An 18500-nucleotide genomic window follows, 5' to 3' on the forward strand; every position below is an offset into this window, starting at 1 on the left:
ATTGTAGTTTAGGCATTACTGACATTTTTTTAAAAAGGGATATATTTTCTTGCACAGCTGTTCAAAAAGAGAGACAAGTTTCAGTCCTCAGTGCTGTCCTCTGTTTTACAGGTATAAGTTCTCTAGCTCAGCCAGCTGTGAGAGGCTGCCGAGAGCTCTCCAGCCGTGCCTGCGCTGGGTGGGCCAAACAGGGATGCAGGCAGTAGGGATCTAACAGCCCAAGGCTGTTCTGTACTAAACTGTTACTTTGTATCAGAATTTAAAGACTTTAGTACAACAAATAAAGGTCAATGTCTGTAAAAAAAAAAGCATGGGTATGCATGTATCCCTGTAATATGATTTTTTTTTAAAGAAAAACTCTTTTAGGAAGATACCTAGAATGGGAATACTTGGGTTGAATAGAATTTCTAGTTTTCTGAGGAATCTCCGTACTGATTTCCGTAGTGGTTGTACTAGTTTACACTCCCACCAACAATATAGAAGGGTTCCTTTTCCCCAGCAGCCTCTCCAGCATTTGCTATTAATCTGATTTCTTGATGATAGCCATTCTTTCTTGAATAAGGCAGAATCTCAGTGTTTTAATCTGCATATCTCTAATGACAAAAAATATTGAATATATTTTCAGGTATTTATTGGCCATTTACATTTCATCTTTTGAGAAGTGTCTGTTCATTTCAGTTGGCCATCTGTTAACTGAGTGTTTAATGGTGTCTAAGTTTTTAAAATTGTTTATGTTCTCAATATTTTAATGTAAAATTTTTTAAAATTATGTAGATTGTCTTTCCATTCCCTTGGTTGTTTCCTTTGCTGTGAAGAACTTTTATGAATTTGATATGATCCTATTTATTGATCCATCTCTTGTATAATTGTTCCATCTCTGGTATAATTGGGGTTCTGTTCAGAAGACCCTTGCTTATGTCTTCAAGAGAGTTACTTATTTTTTCTTCCAGCAAATTAAATGTTTTAGTTTAACCTTCAAATCTTTAATTCATTTTATTTAAGTTTAGTATGTGGTGAGAGCTATGGCTCTACTTTCAATCCTTTGCATGTGGATAGCTAGTTTCCCCAGCACCATTTGTTAAAGAGAAGACTATCTTTTCTCCAGTGCATTTGACCCCTTTGTCAAAGATCGGATTGCTGAATGATCCTGGAGTTGTTTCTGTATCCTCTATTCTGTTATTGAGGACTTATTTTAGAAAGGTGTCAAGCAGTGAGTTAGTATTAGAAAAGTATGTAATTTACAGTGGCTTTCAAAGTGCAAGTTGTTTAGGCTGGCTGCCTCAGACTCACTTAGGAGCTTGTTAAACCTAGGGGATCAGAAACTCTAGCACGGGGCTGTGTTTTAACGAGTCTTCCAGGTGATTCCAACACATGCTCTAGCATTTGTGGAGCGCATGTTCTAGGGGTATAGAGTAGACAAAACAGGTGAAATATCTGCCCTTGTGGACCTTATTAAATTACAAAGGAAGATGTGGTACTTTGTTATGATGAAATGTTTATTGCTACCCTAGCCGAGCCTGTAATTATCAAAGATGCCATTATTTTCCTCTTTCAAATGAGCCTGCTATCCTCTTTGGTATCAGAAGATAACTAACAACAGACAACTAATAAGTGATTCTTTTTTTTTGCATTTCAGAACCGTCCCTCTTGCAATATGTATATCCATGGTCATTGTCACCCTTGGCTACGTGCTAACAAATGTGGCCTACTTTACAGCCATTACTGCTGAGGAGCTGTTGCTTTCAAATGCAGTGGCAGTGGTAAGTCCAAGTTGAAAAACTGCCAATTTGAATTTAGGTTAATGAGTTGGTGCAATTTTATAGTAGTTCCCTCCAGGAGAAAGTGTTTTGGAATTCAGTTATCTTTTATTGACCTGAATGATAATGACTAAAAAATTTAGAGCACACCTTAGCATATTCCATTTAACGGGTCTAGGTGAAAGCCTCAATGATTTCTCTTTTCTCTTAATTTCTTGTAAAAACATTTCCACATATACCTGCTTGAAAATATGTCAATGACTTTTTAGTAAAAGGTATCATTCTTTAACATATTTAACATATTTTTTTAAGGACAGGTGGACTGAGTGTAAATAAATGTTTTTTTATGTATATATATACAAATTGCAATTCATTTGTGCACCCTTCCTGTTTGTAAGCTTTCCAAATACTGATTTAAAATCTTTTACCCAAAGTATTACTGAAGAATTTTTAGGTGAGCCATGTATATTTGGTTTTTCTATTATATCCTTTGAACGTTAGTCTCGGGAGAATAATAAATTTGGGAAGTTTTGGATGATTAAATGTTAAACATATGTTTTTGCTGTAGTACTTCTCAGAATATTAAAGATATTAGTGTGCATTTTAACTGTCTGAGAAGTAGATACACATAATTTCACAACATTTTCCAAAGTTTGACACCAAGACTGTCTTTGTCCCCAAAGATCATGTCATCGGACTGTTATTCTGTGACAAATACTTTTATTTTGCATAAAAATTTAGCTTATAAGAGAACATTCACTTATGACCGCCTAACAATGAAAGGGAAAAAATTAACCTCCCATCATTGAATGTCAGGTCTTTTTAAAATAGTCTGTATTACCTCAGATAGCAATATCCACAGGGAATAAATTATCTCATGTTGGGTGAACCCATGTATGAGTTCACGGTATTAAAAAGACTTTGTCCACTGCCGTACATCCTATCACAAAATCAAATGTGCAAAGCTTATTGATGTCAGGTCAGTTGCCTCATCTTTCTAGACAAAGGGCAGCACTTATTTTGGGGGCATGATGTTGTCCATTAAATGCACTGTACCAGATGTATCAAGGGCAACTAAAGAGTCCCACACAATCTTTGAGAAAATACATCCCTTATGGAAATTTACAATGTTACATATAAAAGGAGATTTCAGAATTTGCTTAACTTGTATACTTTCTCTGACTTTTTGGATTTGTGTTAGTGTTTTAACCTTTTTTATGGGAAAGCACAAAAGAAGTAGTAGCTACCTGAGAATGAGAAAGTGACTCCATAAACAGGGGTTCAGCTTGCGTGATTCTTCCAGGGAAAATATTTCTCAGAGCTATTCATGTATACATTATATATATGATCAAATCATCCATTGTTTTATTTATCCCCGAGTGTGGAATTGGTGTAAGAAACAAATGTCTGTAATAATTCTTGATGTATATCTATACCTCTCTGTAAAAATATGGCTTTCCAGATTCAAGGGAAGGTACTGTGCAGAGGATTTCTGTCTTCAAAAGTAGAATGTCTGAATTGAGCTTTATACACTTATCAGAGTCTAAAATGATATATCATGGTTGATAAAGAGTCAGCAAGTGGATCATTGCTCTTAAAGGTGGAGAGAAGGTGCTTGTTTGGACCTTTTGCCACAGTTTTGCAACAAGAAATGCTATGGTACCTGCTTCTGATTATTGTCTGCGGAGCTAGTCGGACCCTAAACAAACAGAAAGGTTATAAAACATACACGTATCACTGGGCTAACAGAAAGTCATAGAGCAAGTTTGACCTAAATTGCTTCATTTTATTCTTTCTGGAAAAGCGTTAATTTGCTTCGTTCCTTCTTTCACTAGACGTTTTCTGAGCGGCTACTGGGAAATTTCTCATTAGCAGTTCCGATCTTTGTTGCCCTCTCCTGCTTTGGCTCCATGAACGGTGGTGTGTTTGCTGTCTCCAGGTGAGTGAGTTCATGTATTTCCAGAAACACATTTCTGTATTGGAGATTGGATGTGATAAGGATAACTTTAAAATGAAAAGCAACAGTGCCTCCAAACCTGTTGTTTTTAAAGGGACAGGCATGTTGATAGCCGGTGTGAGTATCCACAGCATGTTTTTCTCTGTCCATTAGAGGGCACTGTTTCTCTGTGCAGAGCACGCTCTGAAGCCAGGCACGCGGCATTTTTCTATAGTAAGTCTACAGAGCCTAACAACGGCGTTTTATTTCTGGTGATAAAATCTTTTGTTTTTCTAAAGGTTCCATGAGAAAAAAAAGTAAAGTAAGAGACACCAGAAATCACCATCGCACCATCTGTATCCCTTTTCTTTTGTGTGATGCCGAATTCCCTTTAGCTTCAACAGGATAAAATTAAAACCTGATCAGATAGATAGGAATGCTGCCTGTGGGCATGTGTGTGCGTGAGTGTGTGTGTGTGTGTGTGTGTGTGTGTTGATTGGATTGTACTGACAATGCACATGCAACACACATATGTGCTAGGACTCTAGAACTAAATTCTCATTCAGCTATGTACATTGTGAGGAGAACCATACTGAGTCTCATGCTGCTATGACTCTCCTCTGAGAATAGTGTAAGATGTTGGCAGACTTTGTAAATCTTGAATTGAGAGTTCTTAGGATGTTCTCTACCTTATCTGAAGAGTGAAATCTAAGTAATCAGCTAAGACATGCCAAACGGTTTGGTATGATACAGATGCGAGTGTTCTTGGGATTTCTGGATTTTCCCTGTGAAATGATCAATTACACAGTCAACTCCACCCACATTTCTCTCCCATCAGGTTATTCTATGTTGCGTCTCGAGAGGGTCACCTTCCAGAAATCCTCTCCATGATTCATGTCCGAAAGCACACTCCTCTACCAGCTGTTATTGTTTTGGTAATGCATATTAACAAGTTTCTCTAGATAAAAACTCAAATAACAAGTTAGCAAAGAGAAATTCAATTCAAACAGACTTCAGATCGTGCTTTACTTTCTCACTGGCTCTATGTGTGTCGTGGTGGAGTTTGGGAGGCAGGATGTTTTCCACGGCTTCCCTTTACTTGGCTTTGCTGATGAATTTTTGAAGCTTTAGGGCATGAACCACATCACTTCTATTTTACCTTTGTAGAAATTCGTAAGGTCTAAGGAAAATAATTAGCGTGGCTCCTTTTATTGACAGAGAACCTCAAAGGAAAGTATATAGAGTTAAAACATCCTAACTACTGACAGAAGATATAGCTAAAATCCACTGTCAAAAGAAAAAAAAAAACCAAACTACCTAGACGTCTCATCATGGATCTCCTGTAATGAAATGCACACAGAAAATTGATGAAAGAATTGATGAAATCCTAGACAGTGCAGGGATTCCTTGTACAGGAAAGAAAAAAAAGCACTAACACTTACATTTAAGTTGTAGACTTCTCTATGCAGAGAAGTGTTTGTGAAATGTGGGATACAAAAGACTGTAAAAGGTGTAAAAGTCCTCAGATACCCATTGGCAGTGCTATAGTCATTCTTACCTACAATTTTGTAACATTTTTCTCAACTGGAATCTGCTGTCAGAGGTACCATAGAACACATTGAATACCACTCCCCCCTCCTCGTACGTTTAATTTATTTCAGAATGTTTCCTTGAAATTTCTTTTTAAAGTACTGCATACTCTCTGTGAGGAATCTGGAAGTTAACGTCACTTGTGGGAACAGAATGTATTATTCCGTGAAGAGGCTCTCATTTTAAGCGTCTGCTATCAGTCATGCTGTCCTTGGCATGTGCAGCTGTGGAGCCTTGCTCCGCTGTTCTCAGCACTTCATTCTTTTCAGAGGTTTTGAGGGTCACACATGGCAAGCACACAGGGACAGTAAATGTGAAGGAAGGAAAGGTCAGTGTTTTGCATTCACAAGCCAGCAGATTCACCAAGAAGTGGCCGTGTCCATGTGTGTGCATAGCCAATAGCTCGTCAGAAAACCTTCGCAGAGCTTTTGCTCTGAGTTTTCCAATGAGGCTCACACTTAATGTTTATTACTGGTTATTTCCTAGTCATCTCGATCTTTGAGTCTTCACATTTTGAATGAGTGAATATCTTGCCTTTTACTCTTTGAAAACATGTTCTCTTCTCTAAAATGTAAAAAGAACTACAAACCAAAGCTCCCGGGGGCTGGGGATTTAGCTCAGCGGCAAAAGCGCCTGCCTGGCAAGCGCAAGGTCGTGAGTTCGGTTCCGGGCACCGGAGGAAAACCAAAAAAAAAAAAACAAAAAAAACCCAAAAAAACCAAAGCTCCCTTTAAAATTCCACTCTAATGCAGGATAATGATAATGACACCGGTGTAAACGGATTATAAGAGCAGAATGTAGAAAGAATCTAGGAATCTGGGTTTTGATCATGATGATAGTTTATCAGTGCAAGTAATCATTTGAAGAAGATAACAGTGAGAACTGTAATGTGCAGTGATGTTATTGTTTGTTGTCTTCTATGTTGTTTAAAGTCACCGACCTTGTTTTTTCTCCGTTTTCCCCCAGCATCCTTTGACAATGATAATGCTCTTCTCTGGAGACCTGTACAGTCTTCTGAATTTCCTCAGTTTTGCCAGGTGGTTTTTTATTGGGTTGGCAGTTGCTGGGCTGATTTATCTTCGATACAAACGCCCAGATATGCATCGTCCTTTCAAGGTAACCTCAGCAATCTTGATGGGTTTACATAAATCTTTCTCCTCATACCCAGCCCTCCCTTTGTCATAACTTGATGATGGGGAGGTTGGTGGGAGCAGTGTCCTGTGGAATAGAATGTTTAACTCTTGCATGTAGTGCCTTCGGAGGAGTTTAGCTTGCAAAAAAATCATTTGTGCATATTTTTCTAATGTGATGCACTGAACTTTGGCTGCCACATTTTCAAAAAGAGGTACGTTTGTTTGTATGTTTGTTGTGTTGAATTCTCATGAATGGGTCCAGTGACCTGAGAGAGCCGAAGGATGGGCTACTTCTATCTTCAAGCTCAATAGTCATGAATGGTCTGTGCTGAGAAAAAGTGAGGCAGATGCTATGTTAATTCAAACACCAAAAAGGATGCTGTTTTACCAAACAAGCATTCTAAGCCTCTTACATGTTGTGAGTTGCTACATTACTCTTTACTTATGTTATGTATCCTAAAGAAATAGAGATGCAAACTACACAGGGTAAGAAAAGATCTATGAATTTACCACTCAGTAGAATATCCACTGACTATCGTTAACATTTTCCTTCGAAAGGGCTTGTCATCTTCTCCAGTCTTGAACAGTCATGGATTGATTCGACCTCACTGTTTATTTGCTTTTAAGAAATAGTACAGATAATGTTGTCAGCTATGTTGTCAGAATTTGTTTCTAATTATACTCGTTGCCTAATGCCGGCAGCATCTTTATTAGCGGTTGAATAGGAGTTGGTCTGTTTCATTCCTGGCAGTTCTTATTGTGGATCTCAACAGAAAATCAATATGCACTGAAAGGTTTGAACATGTAACAAGCTGCTAGTGCTCTTGATGCCACCTAGAAGTGGATTCTCATCATAATTATCAAAGAGCCAATCTTTTAAAATCAACAACATAAATCATAATGGTACTTAACCAGCAAAATAATTCGAACAGATCGTCTCTATTGAAACACCCCCTTTTTAAGCCTCAGACTTTGTCCATGTAAAGATTGAAATCAAGTGAAAAGAAAATATATCAGGAGAATTATGTTAAATATATTCTATGTACTCCACGTGGGAGATTCTGTTGTGAAGTGGGCTGCTGGCTGTCACAGGGCTGCAGTGTCACCAAAGCACGTGCAACTTGAACACAGACAGACGTGCACATCTTGAATGCATCTCCTAAATCCTGAACCCTGTCTGAAGTGAATGTTTTCTGTGCTGTGTCCTAGGTGCCGCTTTTCATCCCAGCGTTGTTTTCCTTCACCTGTTTCTTCATGGTGGCCCTTTCCCTTTATTCTGACCCATTCAGCACTGGTATTGGATTTGTCATCACTCTGACTGGAGTCCCTGCATACTATCTCTTTGTTATATGGGACAAGAAACCCAACTGGTTTAGAAGAATGTCAGGTAAGACTTTCCAGTATCTTGTGAGAGACTGTTGTGGAAAAGCCATGTATTTACACATACACTTTTTGAGGCAGGGTTTTGCTATGTAGTTCAGGCTGGCCTTGATCTCATTTTGTAGCCCAAACTGGCCTTGAACTGGTGACAACCCTCCTGCCTCAGCCTCCCAATGCTAGGACTGGAGGTGTGTGCCACTATGCCCAACATGTATATATGTAACGTGGGTATCTCACACTTAAAAAATGTAGATGGCACAGTTGCTTCCTGGAATACATCACTGCATTTTAATTAGGACTGAGAGAAGAAAAAGCAGAAAGGACACTGAGGGTACAGCCATCGAATCCTTTCAGGATGCTTAATTTGGACTGCTTTAATCACTTCTTAAAAGAATAGCTTTTTAGCTAGGATTCTATCAGAAATTCTGTGTGCGACCCAATTGCTCTTTTGAATTCCTTAGTAACCTAATTATTTTTTCTGGAGTGAATGCAATTTTGTGTTTTTTATCATAACCTATAACTTGATGAGTGATGTGAGATTTGTTGAGGAGTTATACAGAAGCCTGCAAAGTTCTTAAATATCACAATTATGAACACTACCTTGTTAGGAATGGTGTCAAAATAACAGCAAAAACAGTGAAGAGAAGAGTAACAGCTCCTTCGTATAGCACTATTTCTCTGTGTGTGTGTATATGCATGGCCTTATTTAGTCACTGTGACCATCCTCTAGGTAGGAACAAGCAACCCCATATCACAGGTTTGAGTCATAATGTGGGAGCATTTACGCCACTTTTCCCAGGTTGTACAGATATAAAGTAGGAGAGCGGGAATTCAAACTCAAGCAGGTCCATGTCTCAGAACAGTCTCCCTGGGGGCTGTGAGGATAGATTAGAGAGGGTTGAGGCTGAAGACAGGGAACTGAATCTGGTGTTCTGTGCGGCACTACCAGTGAGTGTGGTGGAGAGTCCAAGCGCAGGCTAAGGCGGGAGGCTCTGAGAGAAAGGGAAAGATACTGAAGCGCAAGCCCAATAGAACTGGAGGACCAGCTAAGGGGAGGAGGAAAAATGTAGTAGAACAGTAGGTGGGAGGGGCTGGGAGACCCTGTCTGTGTGTCACTGGCTCTCCCAAGCCCTTCCCTGTGTCACCATCTTTGTTCTCAACAAGATCCTTGTGTCAGGTGTATTACTCCCACCCGGGGGGACAGCAGTGCCCATGGAGATGGAAATTTATTTTTAATTGTACCCATTTTTAATTGTGGGGCTAGGATTTGAACTCATGCTTGCTGGATTTCAAAGTCTATGCTCTTTCTAAGTTGAGTGCTTGGTGTTGGAGAAAATCAGGGGTTGGGGAGAACAAAATATAGACAGAGGGGAACCTGTGTCCTTCTTCCTAAATTTGATGAACTTGGAATACAACTTCCCTTTGGTGTCATAGTTCTTTGTTTTAATGTACTTAGTTTATCATAATTAATTTTTTAAATCCCAGTTAAACATCCAGGGGGATTTCCAGAAAAATTATTAAGAAGTACTATGAGTTCTAAAAGAAAAACAAAAAAGAAAGCCTGGGTGTTTCCATGAAAAGTGAGAGGTAACCAAATGGGTTAGTGCTTATCACTGTGAGGTGTGCACTTTGAATCTCTAACGTGTCACACAAGCTCATTTAGAAGCCCATCACTTAAAACACAGCTTTGCTACTATTTTTTATTAGTTTTTAATTGGAATTTGATACCTTTAGACCACTACTTCTATCTGGATTTTATAACTTAGCTTGTAACACTATTCCCCAAAGCAATGTCGCCATGCAAGTTAGGTGGTTTTCAAGGCTAACAAAAGCTTGCTGATTCATTTAAATGAGTGTTTAATATCTATTTATTGCAAATCATGTTAGTTTTCTGTAGAATATTTTTAACTTAAATTTCTCTGTTGTAAGGACTCAATATACAGCCTATTTTGAAGGGGAGGATCTTGTTAAACATTTACCATTAAGGCTGCTTGACTTACTATTAATGATTAGGATAGGCTGGTGCTATCACTGTGAGATCCATGTCTAAGGCAGTGAAAACAACTGCACACCATCAAAAGCCAAGAACATTTAGGAAGAAAGAGCTGCACCCCTGAGGTTGAAGGAGAAGCTAGAGGAGCACACGAAAGAACAAGTTTCTCGTCCAATCCCGCTTGGTGGGCACTTTGTCCTTGTTTGTAGTCAGCCAACTCTTGGGTTCTTTCCTGTCTGGCCACGTGTGTGTTCTGTACCAACTCTTCGTCATTTATGTACCAACAGTCTTCACATTTGATCATTCTTTGTTGATTCTTTATTATCTTTCTATGCTCATGTAGAACCTTTCAGAGGTTTTGTTTTTGTTTTTATTTTGCTACTTTTCTGTCTCTAATGATGTTTTGAACATCTCCAAGGGTCCTGAATTTAGTGTGAGCTATTTGTAAAACTGGCAGCGATGGAGTAGTCCCAGAATGGTTATCTGGGTCTCAAAAATGCTGTTAAGTCTTACCAGGGAGCATGGCCATCCTGCCTTTAAACTGTGATTATTGTAACTCTTTATAGCTGCCTTGAAAGAGGGTAGCAGAAAGCAACAATCCTCTGTAATTTTGTTTGATTTCCCTCTTAGGCAGCATTCTTGTAGTAAAATAAAGGAAATTCATAATATTTATTGCTTGCAACAGCAAGTATTTTCTTAGCCTCTGGCCAAAACAAAACACACAAACACACAAAACAATGAGTCCTAAACTGCTACCGGATCCTTTCCTAAAAATGTACACTTTGTTAGAAAGAAACTGCAGTGAACTTAGAGGCCCAGAGAACCGTTGCTTGGAGCAGTGAGTTCAGTGATTTAATAGTGCAGTGTTTTGTTTGGCAAAATTCTTTAGCTCTTATGTTATCTTTTTTGTTTTGCTTTGATATATGTGAGTAGATTAGCCTTGGGAGGAGAATGAGAATTCATCAAAATGCATCTTACCTGGCTATTTCCGTGAAGAACGACAGGGCACCAAACAACATTCAGAAAATAGTGAAAGGCTGCTGGGTGCAGACAGCCAGGGATAATCAGAAGCCGAGCAGCTGAGATTTTCAGGGATTTGATGAATCTGTTTGGCCACAGGATGCCAGTATTGAACCACTTTCTGTGTGAGAGCATTTCCAGGGTGGGAAGAAAATGTGCTTTGAAGGGGCTAGTCAGATAAATAGGAAGCTTTTTCTTTCCATCTGGAGCAGAGTGGTTAATTCTTCTGGTTGGCTGTTGATGTTATTTACTTATTTATAGATACATGAACTTCTCACACAAAGAAAAAGGGGCAGATACCCCACTGACATATGCGAATACACAGAGACAGCAAGACCTGGTAGACTCCACCAGGGACTGCACCACGTTTTCACAAGCCTGCCTCTATTTATTAGCCAAACCATGTCGCCCTTGAGAGTGTGTAGGTGACTGGAAGTTGAACACTTTTGCAGGGGGAGAGGTATGGAAGTCAGCCTCATTTATACACAATCATTGATCATAAAAATCATTCTGGACAACAGCAATGAAAGGACATCTTCATAAATGGCAACTTTGCCACTCCAGAGTCCTAGACACATAGGCTGTCCACATGGTGTCAAGATAGCTTCATTTCTGACACGCCACTGGAAGCTGATTAATGTTCTTGTAGGTTTTCCTACAAGACTGCAGGGCAACCTTTTAAGTTAACCAAGCTTGCCTACATTCTTAGGGGCCCAAATGATCCTCATTGTGGTGATAAAAGGAGATCATATGAAAAGATTTGGAAGCCATTAAAAACACTATTATTCTTAACTTAACTTCCTGGACATGTTGGCCTTGTGCTAATTCAAAGACTTAATTTTGGCTATAGCTCCCACGCTGGTACCAGCTGTGGTTAAGTAAATCAGATTTTGCCAGTGGGTGTTGTTTCAAATTATTTCAAAGAAAACAACTGAACATGAAAGGTAAAGCTAAAAATACAACTACTATTGGACTCTGAAGATTGCAATTACCGAAAGCTCCAAATGTAGACTCCTTGGCTCTCCTTAAAGAGGTGGTAACACGGGACTGATGATCCCAAACCTGCAGTCCTTATTGTGAGCATGCTTGTGCACATGGGACTGGAAAGCCACGTATGCTGCGGCTCTGCTGGGCAAGCAGGAAGCTTCCCTAGAGGCTGAGTTGGCTCTGCTGTGCATCCATGTCTGAGCCCACTGTTCTAAGAAAACCAAGGAAGAAAAGTGACTGGACTGCAGGAGGCCAAAATCAATCACTTTGCGTCATGCTCCATGGTAATGATAATTACTCAACTTTTGGATCCCAAGAGGCAGCGGGGAAAGAGGCAAGGGTGAATGCGAACAGAACTGACTGAAAGTGGAGGACATGCAGGAAGGGAAAGGACCAAGACGGGGTGGGCAGAAGCAGAAGAAACTCCTTGGCTTTCTGTGTGCTGCTGTGCAAACAGAGAATCCAAATTATGTTCTCAAGGAAGGAGAAAGACACACATTATTTGAGAGGCTGGGTCCAAGTGGCTTCCTGTTTGTCTGGGGCAGATGCAGTATTTTAATGTGGGATGCAAGATGTCTATGAAGCAAAGGGCTGGGGTCCCAGGGTAGAAGATACCTCCTTTGGAAAAGATCTGATGCCGGGCGTGGAGGAGCAGAAGCTGAGTAAGAAAGGCAGCTGTGCAGGGATTGACTCAGGACTTCTCCAGAGTGACAGGGCTAGCTCAGAGGATGTCTCTTTAACGCCACTGCTTTTTGCCCACTGTAAATGCTTAGGAAATGTTGCTTTTTAAAAAGCCTACTATAAGAGAGTTTCAGCTCCTTATATGACTACAAAAGCCACCTCTCTGTTACTATTGATGAATATTTACTTGTCTCACAAAAGTCCATTTTTGTAGGATAAATTTACCATTTCGGTTTTCTATGAATATGGGGTTTAATTGCTCTTGAGTGTTGTATTATGCTCTCTAGGTAACGAGTGGGCTGTGACAAAACGCAGTTTACTTAAGAAACATTTTCATAGAGTTTATCATTTTCCCGCATTGTACTACACCATGTACAATTAATGTACACCGGAAAGTGATGCACTGAAGAAAACAATTTTGTGGAACAGAGCTTTAAAGTAAAGGAAAGCAGTATCTTTATTAGTGTATTATGTATTCTTTGCAAAGGGCTCTTCCAAGTAACAAGGCATACAAGAGGAGAAAGACAGATACCGAGATGAGAAATACATCAGAGAATAGACTATAGACAGCTGCTGGCTGTGAGAAATACGAAGAGGTTCTAGAGGGAGTGGAGACAAAGGAAAACAAAAAGGTCTCTTCCAATTGGAGTCACAAGTTTCTAGGACTGTTGAAATGAGGTTCTTATATTTTAGCCTCCATCAGAATCACTGGTTGTGGACCCGACCCTCAGTTTCTGATTCAGTAAGTCTAGGATTGAATTCGTTATCTTCTCTAATGGTCCTGCTTAATGTGGTTGGTCCATGGAGACCCACACCTTGAGGACCAGACATTTAGTCCTAGTATCTTATTCTACCTCTGAGACAAATTAGGACCTGGGAAATGAGGTGGCTTACTCAGGATACACTCCACATTAGCGAATGGAAAATATGTTGTGATTCTTCTGGTTTTTCTGAGGAACTGGTTGTGCTCTCACAGGTGCAGAAAGAACGATCCAATTTTAAATTGAATATAAAGCCTTTTTGAACATCTATTTATATCTTTGATTATCTCACAATATTTTCAGCCTCCTGGTTCATGACTAAAAGCCTTTATCTGAATGCAAAACATTAATGCATTCTTGCTGAGAGAATACCATGTGAAGTTATAGAAGTGGCTAGTAAATTAATTGCACATGATAGGATTGTAGTGAAGTAAGTAATTCTTGAAAGTGCTGTATAAAATGTGGTTGTCTATTTTTAGTACTCAACTCAAAATAATTCATATTTTGGTGATTTGTGCATTTCTTGTTTCTATGCATTTTTAATTTTTTTTTTTTTTTTTTTTATTTCTCTACAGACAAGATAACCAGAACACTACAGATAATACTGGAAGTTGTACCGGAAGAAGATTGTGATAAATTATAAACTAATGCATTGAGTTTTGACAATCTGCTCAAGCACAGAAATATAGCATGAATCTTCACTTCATTTTCTTGAAATCCAGAGAATTGCAGCTTTGGTGATGGACTAAAGGAATCATTTATTTCTGTTCACATCTTCTAGTATAGTCACAGTAATGTCTGAGAAATTTAGTAGCAATGCTATGTCTTTGTAGAAAGCCGACATGTAAATTTTAGCATAAATTTACATAGTTCTTGAGTTTCTAAATACCTGCCTGTTGAGGTTAGGGAAAAAAACTGAGGAGATAGACTATTAATTGGGTAGTCATTCTCTACATTATATCTTATGACAGAGAAGCTTCAAATCAAAGACTAAGATATTTTCTGTATATATGGGTTTTACAAACATGTTTTGGATACTGTAGATGACTAAACTGTGAAAAGTAGTTTCTATTCTTTTTTTTTTTTTTTGGTTTTTCTCCGGTACCGGGAACCGGACTCACGACCTTGCGCTTGCCAGGCAGGCGCTTTGCCGCTGAGCTAAATCCCCAGCCCTAGTAGTTTCTATTCTGAAAAAAAAAAGTATGTCATTATTATGACAAAGAGGAAAGAAATTTTACATTGGTATTGTTGGTGTTGCCTTGCTTCCCTTGGATGTCATAGTTTAATACATTACACAAAGAGCATTTGAACAAAAGGTAAAGCACATACCTATTCTCTTGAATACATAAGGAGAACTTCTGGGGGCTATTCTTTATGAAGTAAACCCAGGAATTATGTTATTAAAGTCCTTGACAATTTATGTTAGAGATTTTCTCAGTCATTATTAGACCTTCTACTGTTAATGTGTCACACTGTTTTCATGCCAGATCATTTTATGAAGTAGATATGGCCAACTCGGTATTGAAAGTAAGAACCACTTTCTCTTTCACTAAAATTTACCCTTTGAGAAATATGTCCCACCCATTTTAAATCTTCAAATTCCAATATTGAGATGAGAAAAATCGCCAATAAAGAAAATACTCAAAATATCAAGCCCATCTTTATATGTCGATATGCAAGGCCAATAATTCTGAACATCTAAAAAATTTCCATGGTTGTTTTTGCATGATGATGAATTTTGACAATTTGTGAATTTCCTTTTTACATTTTCTATTCTGTTAAAATATCTCATCTGATAAAACTGTCCAGATCAATTAGGAAAAGCCATATATTTGTATAGAAGTTGAGGAAGAAATGTTACTGCTAAATAAGATTTAAAATACGATTCTAAAAAAAATTCTATTTCTAAATCTAGGCTTTGTCAGTAATTTCCTCACTTTGCTTGTCTTTCAACTTGTAAAGGAGATAACTGATAGCAACTTTATTGAAAGAAAGAGAAACTGCCTGAGTGTGTGTTCAGACAGATGTTTTTATGTCAGAATTTGGAAATAGTGTAGAATTTTCAAATGAGAGTAATATAATGATGGAAAATTTTAATTATTATTTGCATGCCTCTGAGATGAAATGGTCAGTCATTTCCAGAATGTTTTGTCCCTTAAGTTTTGCTCATTATAGAATAAGAAATTTTCCAGGAATTACATTTATTAAAACTATTAAAACAGACATGGAATCATAGACAATTGGCCAAAGTAGAAATGATGATTTATAATTGGGAGTAATCCCAATTCATGAATAACATTTAATATACATGCAGGATTGATTTCTTGCCAGACCCACTGCTTAATTCTCTTATAATACCTTCTGTCTATTCATAGCATAGAGTTTTCAAATTTTGATCCATAGTACCTATTTCTGATTTATTATGTCAATTTGTCTGCATCTCTTGCAGCTATCTCTTTCTAGAAGTAAAATTTTTTTACAGATTTATTTTTCCACTATCGAGACACATAAGAGCTAAACAAGCATATTCTTCTTGAATTTTTTCTTGTCTAGTGAAAGATATAATACATGGAGAGGTTTGTGCTGTCCTTAGCTATTCCTGACATTAATGCCCTAACATTGAAACAGGTTGGCCTTAGAATTTATTTTATCTATTTTTAATTCTAATACAGCTTTAAGGTATCACTGTGCAGGTACACATACATCTTTAAGGTATCACTAACTAGAATACCCATTTATTATTGATGGTCTTATTTTTAAAAGTGATTTTTGCATTATTAAGTTTATAATGCCACTGAAATTTTAACCAGGCAGAAAATCAGCCAGTAGATGATGATGATGAGGCAGATTCTTATTTTTGATTTTTTGATACATTGTCTTACTATATAGTTTAGGCTGGTCTTCAATTCACTATGTTGTCTTGAACTCCTGCCTCAGCCTCTTGAGTGCTGGGATTACAGGTGTGTGCCAGTAGATTTTTAAAAAAGTGATGACGATTAATTTATATTTCAGTTTATTTTTAGGCCACATCGTGAGAAGATACAGACTTTCTTTAATCAATGATTTAATATTCATAATTCTTATTAAAATGGTAGCATATAAAGAAGATTCTAGTTCAAAAACTTTCCTGTACACTTGTGTTTGCATATTTTCATGAAGAGCAAAGTCTTTCTTCTATTTTTAGATTGATATATATGCATATACTCACATGTATGTGCTATTTATTATATTGTTATATTTGTACAAACATTATAAATTTATTATAATACAAAAAACATAAATGGTCATATGTTATAAGATAACTAATGCACTCTTTTCCAAAATTCTTTTTTAGTACAAAGCGTCACATTTGATTATGATTTCAAAAGATCAAGTAATGACTTCTAAATTGAAGCACAATTTTATTTACATGAAGAGTGATTCTACTTAATCATGAATAGTTGAAGTAACTATTTTCTTACAGTGTAATGTTGACTCTACTTTTACAGTAACAGATTTATTTTCTTTTGATTAAGTGAAGAAAATTAAACTATTATAAATGGTGACTTGGTTAGCTGTAAGTAAACCTTATTCTTGTCTTTGTTGAGGAGCTTAAAGATTTGTCCCACAAAAGACAAGGGGTTCCCTGTTCCAAACGTGAAAGTCAGGGGTGTGCATTCACATTTCTGTGCACTTACACTAACATTCCCCTGCTCCTGTTGCATGATATTAGGATGCCTTATTAGGTTACACTAGCAATGAACAGTTTCTTTCTCTAATGCTATGTATGTGGAAACCAATTTCCAGATTGTCTCACGTGTCTACTGAAATTGTTTCCTCAATTGCTATTTCCTGTATCAACAGGTGTTTGACATGAGTGTAATCACATAACAGAATTCTTTGTGAACTGTGATCAGCCTTCAAGAAACTCATTATTTTATCATAATTTGCAGATGAATGTAATGCTAAGAATGGGAGTAACACTGACCTTTGTATTGATCATTTATAGTTCAGGTGTAAGTTATAAAAACTGAAGGTCAGAATATAAGAAAATGAAAAGTAGTGTGTGATTGGATGTGTAAATTGGTGTTATACATTGTGTAATGTAATTGGAAAGTATTCCAAATGATTTATCTGCTGGGTATAGACAAATACCCTGAAAAGCTAATTTAATTGCAGTGCCTCTATTAGACAAGTTCCTTCCAATATGCTGTACTTTAATTTTACATCAGGAATTTTATATTAATTTTCTTGAGGTAGACCAGCAAAATTATATATATTTCTGGCCCCATGAAATTCACATCTTTAATTGTAAGGTAAAATAACTCCCTTTATGGGATAGTTAGTATATATTTTAAGTATTAAAGTTATCCACTAACTGCTGTATTTACATCTAACTGTTAGTGGCTTTCTCACGTAATATGGGACACATAAGAAAATAGTTTTACCTTTGTCAGAATTTTAGGGGTTGGTTTTGAAGGAAAGAAAAGCAAAGCGTGTGGTTTAAATTGCAGCTCTTTTTTTTAGTTTAGGAAAAAAAATAGATTTGAGGGTTTGAACACAGATGACTCAAGAAATTTGATTTTACTTGAATATAACATTGCTTCATTTTGCTCTACATAATATGCAGTATGTTGGTGCTGATAGTGTTTACAGAGTTGCTTTTTATTTTCCTAACCATTTGAAATCAGCAATTAAATCATGGCATTGTGGAACTAGCAAAGAGCTCATAGTGGATAGTAATTAAAATAGATGTGCCATTTTCATGGTTTCTGTTTATATGACTCGCATATAGATGAAAGAATTATTACCTATATGTGTATTTTAGCTTAATTTCCCTATAAACAGTATTTTAAAAATCTGTCTCAATATATGTATTTCTTAAAAACGTGACCTGCATATAGGCCATAATTTGTTAGTACTGTACTTAAAAACAATTTAACAGTAAATTTTTGGAAGTAATCCTTTCTTCCTTTCATTGCATTTTCAAGTCAGTTTGCATCTAAAACTAAGTGTTTTATGTATGTTTAGCATAGACACAGATTAAAGAAAAAGCGAATCTTGGTCTTAACAGAAAATAACAATTTTCCTTATGTTGTGAGATATCTTCCTTACAACCTCATATCAATATTAACCTGGTCTTTTAGAACCATTTTTGGTTCATTTGAATAAACTAATGACGCCCTTTATTTCATTTTTTGACATTATACTCTTAAGAGAGGCAGTGAGTTTTAATTTGCATTTGTACAATTATCTAGATTTTTCCTTTCTTTTCTTTTCTTT

At 37.2% G+C, this 18500-nt stretch overlaps 1 protein-coding gene across 2 annotated transcripts in view; it reads left to right on the forward strand.

The window, feature by feature from the left end:
• Positions 1 to 14354, forward strand: part of Slc7a11 (solute carrier family 7 (anionic amino acid transporter light chain, xc- system), member 11) — a 70626-nt gene extending 56272 nt beyond the window's left edge. For both annotated transcript variants that reach the window (XM_005386709.2, XM_013515245.1), the window contains exons 7-12: positions 1637 to 1760; positions 3593 to 3696; positions 4532 to 4628; positions 6250 to 6399; positions 7626 to 7803; positions 13814 to 14354. In XM_005386709.2, the coding sequence (XP_005386766.1) occupies positions 1637 to 1760; positions 3593 to 3696; positions 4532 to 4628; positions 6250 to 6399; positions 7626 to 7803; positions 13814 to 13881 (721 nt within the window). In that variant the 3' untranslated portion in view covers positions 13882 to 14354. The remainder of the gene's footprint in view (positions 1 to 1636; positions 1761 to 3592; positions 3697 to 4531; positions 4629 to 6249; positions 6400 to 7625; positions 7804 to 13813) is intronic.
• The last annotated feature ends 4146 nt before the right edge of the window (positions 14355 to 18500 follow it).

This window comes from Chinchilla lanigera, unplaced genomic scaffold (assembly GCF_000276665.1).
Source record: "Chinchilla lanigera isolate Chin_1 unplaced genomic scaffold, ChiLan1.0 scaffold00027, whole genome shotgun sequence".
NCBI lineage: Eukaryota > Metazoa > Chordata > Mammalia > Rodentia > Chinchillidae > Chinchilla > Chinchilla lanigera.